General features: G+C 30.0%; 1 protein-coding gene across 12 annotated transcripts in view; it reads left to right on the top strand.

The window, feature by feature from the left end:
• LOC143080929 (FH1/FH2 domain-containing protein 3-like) overlaps positions 1 to 14410 on the top strand; it is a 77087-nt gene that overhangs the window by 40436 nt on the left and 22241 nt on the right. For all 12 annotated transcript variants that reach the window (XM_076257097.1, XM_076257099.1, XM_076257098.1 and 9 more), the window contains 4 exons: positions 1798 to 1865; positions 2521 to 2626; positions 9461 to 9555; positions 12557 to 12668. In XM_076257097.1, the coding sequence (XP_076113212.1) occupies positions 1798 to 1865; positions 2521 to 2626; positions 9461 to 9555; positions 12557 to 12668 (381 nt within the window). The remainder of the gene's footprint in view (positions 1 to 1797; positions 1866 to 2520; positions 2627 to 9460; positions 9556 to 12556; positions 12669 to 14410) is intronic.

The following is a 14410-nucleotide window of genomic DNA, read 5'->3' as shown; positions in this document are numbered from 1 at the left end:
TCATTATCCAAGTATCCATAAATTTACAGCTAGTGAAACTGACCCCTACCCTTTTTTTTAACAAAAAAATGAAAGAAAAAGTTCTGGTAAACAGGAAAAGATCATGTAAATTATTTCTTTATCAGATTATTCTCTTTAAGAAATACTCCTAAGTGAACAAATTAGATTTAAACAATTGCAAGAGAACCTGGAATTTCATGGTTACTTTAGTACAGATCTGTTTTACAAGTCAACCATAACTTTTAATTGTTAAACAGACCAGACTGGTTTACAACATAATTTGTCAAATCTCATGTCAGAATTATAACATATATTACATCATATTTATCTAAACATCTAACAAATTTTATATATGATCCATACTTATATTAGATATTGAATCATTTCATCTGTAAATTTTATTGATTTTGAACTACATGTACCTTTTGCACTTGTAGTACAGATTCTGATATATAAATGCACATTTAATAAGATAATGTTTTATGATGTTTTGTTGTCCTCTTTCATGGCTTTAGATCTTTAAGTTATCTGCAAACTCAGTGCAAACTGTTTAAAACATATAAAATAATGGTTGAAAAAAGGGGGGGGGAGTTTTTCTTTCAGGTCATCAATGGTCATAATCATTTCATGGAATGTGTCAGCTTTTTGTTTTGACAACATTGTATATTTAGAAAAGGAAAATATTTTGCTTTATCATGACATTTTCTGTAAAAAGTCAATATCATTTCAACAAAAATGTTTGCTGACAGCATTTGTTGACTACAATAGAAGTGTCAAGTAAGAGTAAAACATTATTGGTCTGGTTTAACACAGCAGATAATTGGTCTAACTATGTACCTAATTATCCAATACCTAGGTCCTTAGTCCTTAAATCAAGTATATATATAGAGATAAGTATTACAATTTATTTACTAACATCTTTAGACTACGGTGATTAGTGCAGTAAAGTGTTGACACATACCATACTTGAGGGCAATCTTAACGACATTTCAACCTTAATCAAGCTGAAGTTTACATTTCCTTTTATTGTTCATTTTGGTTTTGAAGTTTTAAATCTATAGCTAGTATTGATAATTTTACCCGGGTCACTGATAATTGTTGTTAAATTGTCTTGTTAAGAATGTTAAATATTTTATGATAAGTAAATACCCCTGTCCAATGCTATACTAGTTGTACTAAGTAATTTCTTGTAAAGTTGGTCAGTAGGAAATAAAATGATTGTCACATCCATTTAACCGTTTAATAGGTGTATTGATGTCGTTGACTCTAAACAATAAGATAGGGATGTTCAGAAAGATGGTCTATCAGAATACAAAGACCAAGTCAATCTAGGGGGTAAAGAGTCGTTCGTAGATAATCTGTTGTTTCTTTATCTGTATTGACCTTTAACCTGTGCTTGAGACTGTCTAAGTATTTTCAGATTAAAGTACACATTCTATTGTATTAAAAAATAAGATAAACTATGATGTACCTCTTGATTTTTATTGACTATTTTTCTGTGGAGGTTCTGTGGTTCTATTTGGCACTCCAGACTAAGCTTATTCACAAATAAAAACTGACTGCAATGACATAAAGTATCTAAGTATGCTAAAATTCTTTTTAAAACAATCTTCAGTGTTTTAAATTGAACTCATTCACCCCTTTCTATCAGAATGGATAGAAATACATACAAAAAACAATGAAAAGAGACTCAGACATCTAATGTATGAGACTCCATTCACAAGATGTATTTAAATTTGAAAGTTGAAAAATAATAATTTTAAAAAGTTTAATATGTAATGTTTCTCTTTATTTCAGAAAAACTACTAAATTCCCATGGAAGAGAACTTAGAAGAGCTTTATTTTCACTCAAACAGATTTTTCAGGTATTACATACATCTAATTACATGCATACCATTAGTTGACATGAAGTCCCAGACTAGGGACTACTGTTTAGCACTTATTATATGACATGAAAGACAATAATTTACCTTAAAGACTTGTAGACCACCTGAGGAGAATGGACGAAAAGCATTCAGAGCAAGGAGACTCTAAGCTTCATATTGATTTGTACAAATGCTGTGGTCATGCCCATACAAACAATAGCCTTTCTTGTGTTTTGGAAACGGGACTCGACTTCTGCATGTTCTAATACTTGAGTAGAACACTTCAGGCAAACCACAGACATGTTGAAACTCTTTTTTTAGTAATAGCTCCTCAAAATAAGATTTTTGAGTTAAACCACATCAAATTGAAAAAGGTATACGATTCAGTATTCATTCATAAGTATGTGTTTGTAACAGTTTTAGAATTTTTTTCTCTACAATGTAATTAAGTCATTCATAAAATGCACTTCCTTTTCAAAATAACTGTGTTAGTCAAAAACCTTTATCAACTTATCCTACACATTTTACACATTTGGATACCTATACAGATTCAGTTGCTGAACTTTATATTTGTTAAAACATGGTACTGATCATACCTTATAATCGCTATGACAATTTGACCAACTTTAGAAATTCTTCGTTATATCTTGTACAGGATGATAAAGATTTGGTACATGAGTTTGTTAACAACGATGGACTGGACTGTCTCATTAAAGTCGGATCTGAGGCGGACCAGAATTATCAGAACTATATACTTCGTGGTAAGTTATATGTGTAATGTTTAGCCCATGGATATCGCAATCAGCAGAGGAATCCAAATCCCAAGAAGTGATTTATGAAAAGTTTATAACAGTAGGTAGGTTAGATCTTGATCCCATTCCCACAGAGCATATTTCTTCTGTGGGATTTGGATCCAGATTTTACTTACCCACCATTACAAACTTTTCATTAATTACTCCTCGGAATTCAGATAAGGATATCCAGTTTGTTAGTCCCAACTGGCAAAGCCTAGAAAATTCAGGGCAACGAGGCAAATCTGTTGACTGTATTTAGGAGTAGATTTTATTTTGCCTCGTTGAGAGTTAATTAAAACTATAAGATCAGTGTCAGCTTTCATTTAATAGTTTCTTAAATCAAGCTTGATAATGTAATCTTTACTAAAGCAAGTATTTGTGAAATTTTTGTTACAGTTAATTTAGTAGATTTCAAAATCTTTCCAATATACATCAGGCAATGCATTTGTAACAGCTGACATGACATTTTCTTTTGATTTACTCAAACAGATTACAATATATGTTTTAGTTTTAAAACATTTTGGTTGGTCAGAAGGTCTGAAACCTTATCACAAGGTAATAGTAAATTAGAAAATTATTTCAACCTCAAGACTGACTTTGTAAAAGAGGCTTATTTATCAATTAAAGATTTTAGTATAAGAAGATCTATATGTAAAATGAAAATTTATAAGTGCTCATGATCTTAGAATTGAGAAAGATAGATATAGTAAAAAATATATAGAGAGAACTCAGCCTCTATGTCATCACTGCTTATCACATGGATCAAATTCTATTGAAGATGAGACCCATTTTACAGTAAATTGTCCATTATATAATGAACAGAGGAAATTATTATTTGATAAAGTTATCACTTTTTGTACTAATTTTAAAGAACTACCTAATGATAAGAAATATTTCTGGCTGTTCACAAATGAGCATTTACCTACTCTCATGTGCCTAGGAAATTACATTATTAAAGGTTTAGAAATAAGATCCAGATGTAAACAAAATATATGAAATAATATAATATTTTATTGTTATAACATTTTAATATAATAGTTATATAAAACACATGTTGTGTTAGGCTCTGATCCTGTCCATAACGTTATAGTATGGTATTTGTTTTCTGTTTTGCTTTTTCCAATCATATTGTGTTGTAAAATGATGCCCTTTATAGGTTCTTGATAAGATTAATAAAATTCTTATCTTATGTAATTTCAATTATTTGTCTGCATTCAAATTATAGATATGTGGAATCCATTTATTTCATTTTGTTAAAAACTAATTAATTTAAACTGCATAATTTTTAAATGCTAATCTATACAAAAGCTACATTTGTGCTGTGTATATATAGGATAACTTTTGTTTTGTGTTTTTTTGTCAATGGTGACTTCTTTCCATTGTTTGTGTATAATGGATAAATATAGTTAGTAGTAATGGAACATTAATTTGTATATTTTATTGGATAGCTTGAAGGTACAATTTTACATCAATTAATGATTTATTAACAACATCCTGGTTAATACAAATATAAGGGACAATTCCTGCATAGAATATGATTATTCAAATATATGGGTGGTAGGGGTCATCTTATTCTTTGACAGTTATAAATTAAATATTATAGTTTTGTACTTTGCCCATTACAACAATTGAATAAATTGTTGCACTTGAAAATGATTTTGTAAAAGTAACAGGCAATGACAGGTGGGGTTCATTAAATTTATTGAAGTTGTTCTCTGCCCATTTTAAATAAACAAAAATGTTGATAAATTAGAAATCACCAATAAATAATCATATTTAGTCCTATAGTATCAGTTTTCATTTCCTGCAAATTGCTGAAGAATGTCAATACCATTTACCTGTTACCTGACTACACAGGTATTGATTAATAATATAAATATTTCATCCTTTAAACAGTTTGAAGTTTTCATAAATGTTTATTTAGCAACTTATATTTCATTTTTTTGCATATAATTTATATACTTTAAAGGGCGAAGAACACATGAAGAAGTTCAATTTTTGATGAGTTATTTATTGGACTGTGTTTGTCAAGTGTTTTGAAGTTTGCTGATTCCAAGAACAAATGTTTTAAATGCATTGTCAATATATTAGATACATTGAAATCTATTAAAAAAAAAAAGTATATATCTGTCAGTAGAGGATCAAGTGCAGGTGTCTTGGGGTTGGAACCCCTCCATTATTTTTCGATGATCAACGAATTTGAATTGGGACATATGGTTGGAACCCCCCTTTTATCCTGGGTTGGGAACCCCCTTTTTTAAAATGGCTTGATCTGTCCCTATATGGAGATAATTTTCAAGGATTTTCAGTATTTCTGAAGCCTTTGTTTGATGAGGGATCATTAAAAAAATAACAAACAATCATCACATATAACTTGTAATCATAACACATTTATAATAAAAATAGTTTTTTCTTGGTAAAAAAAGGTAATAAAAGATAAAAGAAAATATATCATTAAATGACTAGAAAGTAAAAGTATCACATTCACCAAAAATAAAACCAAGAATAAAGACCAAAACTGTAATATTTAATGTCCCATTAATAATCATTGGTAAATCAAGTCCATTAGGAGACATCGACCCCATGAATAATAAAGAGAACAGTAATATTGATTTAACGATGTTTTCGTACTTAGTGTTTATACATATTTAATATCATACTTATATACAGCTATTTATTGTAAAAATATGGATGGATATAAAACTTATAACAATACTTATATGGACAAAACTTTATCGGCAAGTTCAAAACAAATAAATGGTATAACAAGAGAAATTTATGGCGAGTGTTTATTTTTACACCTGACCATCAATGGTATTTGGATATGGTGTTGAAGTGTGCGTTTCATAACACCTGATAAATAGTTTAAGCCAGTTAAGTCAACACTTTCTTGGTGTCATAAATATTTTTTCTAAATCATGAAGTCAAAAATAACAAAGTCAATATTTAAACCTATAAAATGTATAATTAAACTGTTGTTAAAAACTTAAAATGCTGTAACAATACAGTCATACCATCGTATTTTGTCAGGGTCATATTGCTAATCTTATTTTAAGTGTAGGTTAGCTTTTCCCAATTTTGTGGGGGACAGATATTGTCATCAATGAAAATTTACTGACCGAAAAGACTTTTGGGTATTCATTATGTCATTGCTTATTAAACAAATCATCTGAAAAAATAAGTATTATATGCCAAGTTTACTATATATATAACAGGTAATAAAAGAAAATAGAAGTATCACATCATCATCATATTTTTAAATGGAAAACTTAAGAAGAAGTATTAAACTATGTAAATCCCATCTTGTTCAGGGACCATAACTCATAAAATCAGTTTTCCTCTACACATTGTACACAGGATCTGCATTAATGTATCCTACAGTTTCACAATATTAAAAGCTTGCATTTGATTCTGAAATTAAACAGTATCATTATCAAAAAGTTCAACTTTTTCAATTGTTCAAAATTATACTTGAATAAAAGAAACAAAGCCAGGATATAATTTTATTAAATTTTCTCTTTCACAAAGAAGTTGTCTGATGGTCTTTTTAAAGCTTTTGTTTACGGTTTTAGGTACAAAAATAGATATATCTAAATATTGTGTCTAAAGTTTGGTGACTTGAAAAGACAGATGAGACTGGTCTGTTTGAGACTGAAAGTTTGCCATACTTTTATTGACTATAAGATGGTTGAGTCAGTATTTAAAAAATGTTAATTGTCCTCCTAAGGATTTGTTTGTTTTAAGATTAGTAACATAATTCATTTCCTCATCCACTCCAAGTTTGTAGTGGGGCTTTAAACAATTATTGTTGACATACCATTGACCTCAATAGAAACTATGTCTTCTTTAACATATATAGGACTTAATATAAGACAGACCTGTCATCTCTACTTAATAGCCTAAATTCATCCTATAAACAATTATAAAATTGATAATGGAAATGGGGAATATGTCAAAGCGACAACAAACCTACCAAAGAGCAGACAACAGTCGAAGGCTAACAATGGGTCTTCAACGCAGGGAAAATATTCAACACCTGGAGGTGGTCCTCAGCTGTCCCCTAGATAAAATTATGTACTTGTTCAGTGAAAATTGACGTCCCACTAAACTCTATATACTTTATTTTCTACTAATTTATGCTTGTAGTATTGTAACTATTCACATTGGATAATAAGAACAGTCTCCTTAAACCAATATTTTTAAAATTTGATAGTTCTTTTTAAGTAAATGTTTGATAAACTTTATTTCGTTTGATGAGAATAAATAAAACTTATTGGTTGCTGTACAGTTAAAACCCTTGTCCTTTACATTTTGTCGTACTAGACTTTCTCTGTGGTTACTCTTAAGTCCTTAACGTAGAGCAAGTTATGTTTATAGTCCTTAACATAAGTTATAGTCTAAGAATCAGTACACTGAATAACACTGTTTTATAAAATAAATAAAAATAAAGAATATAAACCAAAATTGCTGACTCATTCTAACCACAAATAGCTCTGGGTAAAGAATAAATGCATAATATAAAACAAATATTCTTGTGGTTTAGTGATGATCGTCTTGTCTGTAGGTGAGATCTTGAAGTCACCTAGTCAGAACGTTAAGTGTAAGATGTAATGGTAGGCTGGTCACCACATTATGGCCTTTTATTACACTTCAATTAAATATAATGTACCTTAATAGAGTATTAAGTGGGAGGTTAAATAGGACTTATTACGGTATTAATAGGAGGAGGGGGTGGGGATGAGAACATTGTCATTGTTGTAATCTTGACTGTTTTACTGGTATTGGTAACTGTCTGCCAACATCTTTATACATATGAAAAGATTACTAATTTCTTGGTGAAATGCTTAAATGAGCATACATGTTACAATTAAGTTATGGGTATATATATAAAGATTAGGGCTCAATGACAAAGTGCAATAACAGGGTTGAGTTCAATACTGTAGCAGCTACGTAGCTGCTATCAATATCTATGTAACAACTAGTCTTAATACAGCTACACGTTCAATAGTCAAAATCTACGTAGCACTACTTAGCCGCTACGACATTGAACACTTCCCCAGATATAAACATCTGCAGTTCTGTCCCCTCAAAAACAGTTTAAGTACTATTTCAGATAGGAAGTTGTCAAAATAATACATTATAAAGGGATCCAACACTATTTCATAGGATAAAAACAACAGCACAAATTTATATATATAAAATCTATTTAAGGTGTTAGCATTTCGTCTATTTGATAAATAACATTTGAATGCAAATGTGTTAAACAGTGGCCCTTTGTTGTCATTTATTTAATTTTCTGTCTTGTGCAATGATGTACATGATGTAATAAATGGCGATATATGCATTACATAATGTATTGTACTGCACATTTTAAAAAAAAAATAGAAGGTTAAGATATTAAATCTGAAGTTGTTGAAGTGTATTTATCAGAAAGACAACAAGTTAGAGTTGGTCAATTGTGATCTTAAAGTGGTACAATGTAGTTACTAAGTTTTGTTACTTCTCATGGCTTTATTTTTTTACCAATATCTTCTTGGTAAACTGTTAGTTAAGTAGGCTTCAAAAGTTTAAATTTGAATTACTTTGCACTGAAGTAATTTCATCCTCTTAGCGTGGGACATATTATGTAATAGATTTATTTAATTTTTAAATGTGTTGATGTTTCAGTGATAATAGCATAATTATATATATATGTAGGTGCGCGGCTGCTTTCTTAGTTGTTGGGTTACTGTCTCATTGACATATTCTCCACCACCTTATAATCCTATGTAATGGTAAAAATAAATAGGTTAGTTCGTTTCTTACAAATCTCCTGACCTGAATAATATTACAATACAAAATAAGAAGAATTAACCTAAATCTTTCAAAATAATTCTAAAAAGAAAAACAATAATATTGTGAAAATAGGAATGTACACCTGGTTTATTGTGGTATAATATCAACTCAGAGATTAGTCAATCTTCATGTAATTATAATTCAATTATAGATATCTTTACTTGGAATAAAAACTTATTACAGATTTAATTTTCTTACTGGTAATCGTGACTAACAAAATTTTAAAGCCTTTTAAATATTGTCAAAAACTTATGCATTTAAGCTTTCATTACTGCATTCAGACTTGAGTAATCAAAGGGGTGTTTAAAAAGTAAATAATACTTCTTTGTTTGCTTCATTTTCAGTTTTGTGAAGATACTAAATTTTAAAGTAAATTTTAAATACATGCAATCATTGACCCCTCACTGTCCTTGGGAGAAGAAATATATCTAATTGTAGGAAAAAGTATTGTCAAACTCTAGACATATGTTTACATTTCTCAACAATAAACCGATAAGTACAAACTGTACTCTATATAAATGAATAAACATGCTATAAAAAGCCCACAAATTAAGATATTTTTTTCTCAACAATGAAAAGATGAACTGTACCAAATAAGTACCACACATTAAAATATATTTTCTCAACAATGAAATGATAAGTACAGCCTGTATCCATTAAACACCACAAATTAAAACATATTTTCTCATGTTGGGAATTAGAAGGAAGAAATCTTCATACACATATTTTAAACCCTGATTTTGTACTTTCCACCAATTGAACCTAGGATAGTCTTGGAATAAACTTCTATTGAAGTAAATGTTTTTGTTGAAACATACTCAATTGGCATATATACTGTTTGTGCATTCACTTAATTATATGTGCAAGAAGTTCTAATCTCCTAAACATTTTATTATTTAAGCAATTCTGCAATATTCACTTCAAATATGTACCCATACCCATACTTATATTATTTTTATTTTTCAGCCTTGGGTCAAGTGATGCTGTATGTTGATGGTATGAATGGAGTTATAAACCACAATGAGACCATCCAGTGGCTTTATTCACTATTATCATCAAAGGTAGGTATCCAAAACCAATAAAGGACCATGCAATAGTTATGTACTGGATTATTAGTAGGTTTTATTATCATAATGCAATCATTCAATTGTTGCTCTTGCTTATCCTCAAAGGGAAGTATCCTTATCAAGACAAGACCACCATGGACATCAATTGTTATGGTTTCAGTAGAAGACAACTATTTAAGGACTGTAGACTCTTGAATTTCACAGAGATCTGGTCTTGTACCCTCGTAATGATCCTCTGAAAGAGACTACAAATGAATAAACGTATAAGGTCTTTTATAAAAGAACACTAACTGACTTAAAAGGATAAGAAAAACTGTTTTCAATGGAATCTCGTGTTTTCTCATTCAGGTCTCCATATCTTTTTGATGACTTCCTTCTAGAAAATGTTAAGTGAAAAAAAATCTGTTGGTCTTATATTTCTTATAGAGCTATAAGGCACAAATTCTATTGCACAAATTGGATTTTATCAAAATTTTTATCCAATACATTTGTTTATATTATTTTTCAGTCCAGTAAAACATGGAGGTTGTTGTGTACTTTCAGTTATCTTTTATTTATGTTTACTACGTGTAACTACAAAGAAATAAGTGGGAGTGACATTCACTTGAAAAAACAATTTTACTTCAGGGGATTTAGAAAAAATGTTATTTACACAGGGTCGACATGTTATCCTAATTGATATTACATTGTAATCTCCACTTGTAACGTTAAAAGTATTTGTGACGCAACACTTCAGGTAAAAGTGATCACCAACTCAGAAAATTGACGACAGTTTGATAATCACAACATTCAATAGGATTATCAAATAGAAAATTCAATGAATTTGAAATTGAAAAATGTTTTTCAAATAGCAAAAATTATTTTATAATCATGGTGACAGATTTGTGACCCATATTTTTGTGAGAAAAAGATTAAAATTTGATTGAATGATTTTGTTCAGTAAAGTTATATTACAGAATTTATTGATAAATTTCCCACCAAAGACACTTTGATTTTTGTAATAAATTCTAACAGTTTTATAATGGTGTATCCTGTAAATCAATTAATTGTGTTATGACATGGGTACAACACCCTTTATGAATAACCACACACTATCCCACACTAATCAACATTCTGAGAGAAAAAAAATTGATTTAAAGGTAGTGAAAATATTTATCAAATCTTAAGACAGTTTTAAGGTATCTAAGTTTAAAATAAATGAGGTTTCCTGAAAAGCCAGTGCACGATTATTGTTAAATCTTTATTATAAGATTAGGGTAAAGAAATTGTGGTTTATTAATTAGTGACAAATCTAACAGGTTGATAACCCCCCAAACATATGTTAGATGACAAATTAATGTGGTTACACATCAATATTATGTGTTCTGTGACAACTTGTATTATGTTTGACAACCACAAATAACTGCTATCCTTAGTCAAGGTCACATAAATATTTCTTTTACATTGTGTTAATCTTTGTGCAGCATTGTTAAAACATTAAAGTAAAATTTTTAGTACTATGAAATATCAGAACATTTCTTGTCTAATCAATTTTCTCCCGATTAGTTTTCTGTTATCTAAGGTTATATTTTTGAATGGTACAATGTATAAGTATGCACCTTTGCTCACTAGTAGGATACCATCTTCAGATAATATGAATCAGTATGATAGACCATTCATAATTTAAATCACCATTCAGATTTTTCCAGGTCAAAGCCTCTTTCCCCTTATAATACAATAAAAATAATTTCACAAAACTTTTGTCTTAAAAAACCCTTTACGTCTGCTATTAGACTGAACAGAAGGACTAACATTACTTCCAACTTGAGATGAGCCCTTGAACAAACGAGAAAGTTATGTTCCTGTGACTGATAGTGACCCTGTTGTGGCTTTTGTTTGTTAAATAAAATTCCCTTTGTGTTAGATACAGGAAGAACTTAAATTCACCCTTTAGCTAAAAAAGCTGAAGTTAATCATATTTCTATAAATGAGCATAAATATAATGACAGGAAACCAGTTGTTAGCATGCAGTTATCTGAACATGTTGTGACCCTTATACATACAATTGATAATTCTTGTGGGAAAGTAAGTGCGTACCCTCCCAGAGCACGAAGATACCACTTCTGCATCAAATGAGCTTTATATACTGACCAAACTTTAATCATAAATTATATTCATATGTTTATTTAAAAATTTGTAAACGTAAATTGTAGTTCTTTCAAAGTACGGCCTTCAACACAGAGCCTTTTTCAGCATGTCAAATCTATATATACTTAAAATGCTACTGGCAGCTATTCTGTTTGATTAAATTATAAGTGAAGATACATGTATTTGTATCAATATAAAAAAAAAATAGATTTCCATGTGAACCCTATTCAGGACAAACGTCTGTAAACATCTTACAGCTATTTATATCATTTGGTTAGGATTAATGTAGATTTGATGGTCAGAACAGGTGTTAAAAAAATTGTATACTTTCATGGTCAGGGCACATTCTCTTCACTTATATAAGGGGCTTTCTTAAAAAAAGCTTGGTTTCAGACCATAATATAAAACAAGACTCAAAAATGATTATCCAGTGCAGATGTCCTACTGCTGGCCAGTCCACACTGAGGTTTTGAGTTTGAACACCACTCGTGTGGGTGCACTTGACTCCAATCTTAATTTACTAGGGTTGTCAGTTTCCCTATCAAAGGTCGTGGTTTTCCCTGGGTAATCCAGCTTCCTCCACCAATATAAAATTGCTGGCACAAAATAGCCAAAAAGTGGCACTCAAAAATGGCATTAGAGTACCAAGAATCAATCAATCCTACTGATTGACATGTTAGTGCCTGGAAGCCTTTGCTTGTGCCTATGTATTCCAGATGAATTTTAAAACATATGGTTTGCTTATTGTAGTTATTTCAGTGTTATATTTATTTGGATCTGAAGGTATCTTTAAAGTTTAAGTTATTACTAGAACCTGTATTTGTTGAGTACAATGATGAATTAATATGGTATTTTATTTCTATTTCAGTTTCGTTTGGTGGTGAAGACTTCTCTGAAGTTATTACTGGTATTTGTTGAGTACACAGAGACTAACACCATGTTACTTCTACAAGCCATTAACTCTGTAGATAAACGTAGAGGTAATTAATGATATACAAGACATGTTAGTCAATTAACAGGGGAAATCACTTTCACAATAAGGAAATGCATGATGTAGATAGTACTTCTTCTAAAAAGGGGGTATTGGTATATTTATATAACATGGGGAAACCAGAGTTGACTACTAGTCAATGCAAGAATTTCAAAGTACAATTTAACGTTACTTCAATGATGAAAATAAAAAAGGTGATATAAGTTTGTGACACAGCACCCCCAATGACCAAAAAAAAAATCGTACAAGCATCTGAATGATTCTTTCAACATAAAAGGGTTTCATTATTTAAGAAATAAAAAGAACATGAAAAGTAGACCTTACATTTTGAAATACTCTACACCTGAAAATATACACAGTTGTATCTATTGAAGTAGAAATGCAACATTTCAAATGAGTTGACACAGTTGAAATAAGGAGGTAATTAAACATTTTTTAATAATATTGACCTCTTTATGTAAAACTTTGACATCAAAGAATAATTTTAAACATTGACTGGTCGTATTACCATTCCACCATTACAATGCAATACTTAAAATAAACAGTAGACAATTTAGTGAAAGGAAACAATTTTGCTGACAGATTTATTCTGGCTAGCACATTGACACTAACTTTGTCCAGGATGTTTAAATTTAAAAGCTTGATAATTATAGGTACGACCATTGTACATTGTATTCTCTCAGGTTTAAAAGAAGATAATTATACTTCTAAAATGTCATGTAATTTAACAACAGACGGGACTAATAAAAAAAATTATAATATTATTGTTAAACTTCAAGTACAATTATTTTTTAAAATCCAAATGTTTTCATGATTGTATCTTTGTGAAAACTAATAGTTAGTTTTGTCATTATGTTTACTGGAGGCAAAAATAACAAACAAAACTGAGATCTTAAAGTAGCCGTGGTTAAAGGTGTACATTTTGTGACAGGAGTTTAACCTAGTATATGAAATGGTCAATAAAAAATACAGATAAAAGCAATGACTACAGGCAAGTCACGCTTGGTTGACGTCATTGACTGTTATATCATTCAAATATGTGATGGGAAATAAAGTAACCAATAAAAATAATCTTTGGCCTGTTCCCTCTTATGATAAAGTTTGGACAGGGACACAGTTCATAGGAATTTCTCTCTATGTCTGTCATAACTTAAAAAGCAAAAAGCAAAAACATTGTTACTGCTAGCATCTTATATTTACATTTGCACTTACAATATTAATACGATGATAAAAGAAGATGTTGAAGAACACATCAATAAGACAGTAGCCCCAAAACACAAGGAATTTAAAACACACAATATTGCAGGGTATAAAGTACTATATTCAACAGTTAACCAGCCTTCTATACTCTTTTTCACTTTCTTAAGGTTTGAAGATTATAGGGCATAAAATACCATATACCACAATCTTTGAATAGTTTTAACTCACAAATTGACACTACTTAATAGTTTCTAAATTTCTGAGTCTCTGACCACCTGTGTTTTACTTCGACAATGCTGTATACTATCAGTGGTGAATTGATATGAATTTAATATCGTATAAAAAATAGAAATATTTGGATGAAAAGTACATTTTTGTTTTCTTGGCCTAATTTTAAGTCGGTTGACATTTTGTTGATTGATAACTGAAGATGGGGGATATAATGATAGAATGTAACATATATAATAGCCAAGCACCTTGTTAAAGTTTATCATTTTTACAATCATTTAAATAATCACCTTAGTAGACCTA

The sequence above is a fragment of the Mytilus galloprovincialis genome, chromosome 6 (genome assembly GCF_965363235.1).
Source record: "Mytilus galloprovincialis chromosome 6, xbMytGall1.hap1.1, whole genome shotgun sequence".
Lineage (NCBI taxonomy): Eukaryota > Metazoa > Mollusca > Bivalvia > Mytilida > Mytilidae > Mytilus > Mytilus galloprovincialis.
Note: the sequence above shows the minus strand (reverse complement) of the source record. Positions and strands in the feature narration are given on the sequence as shown.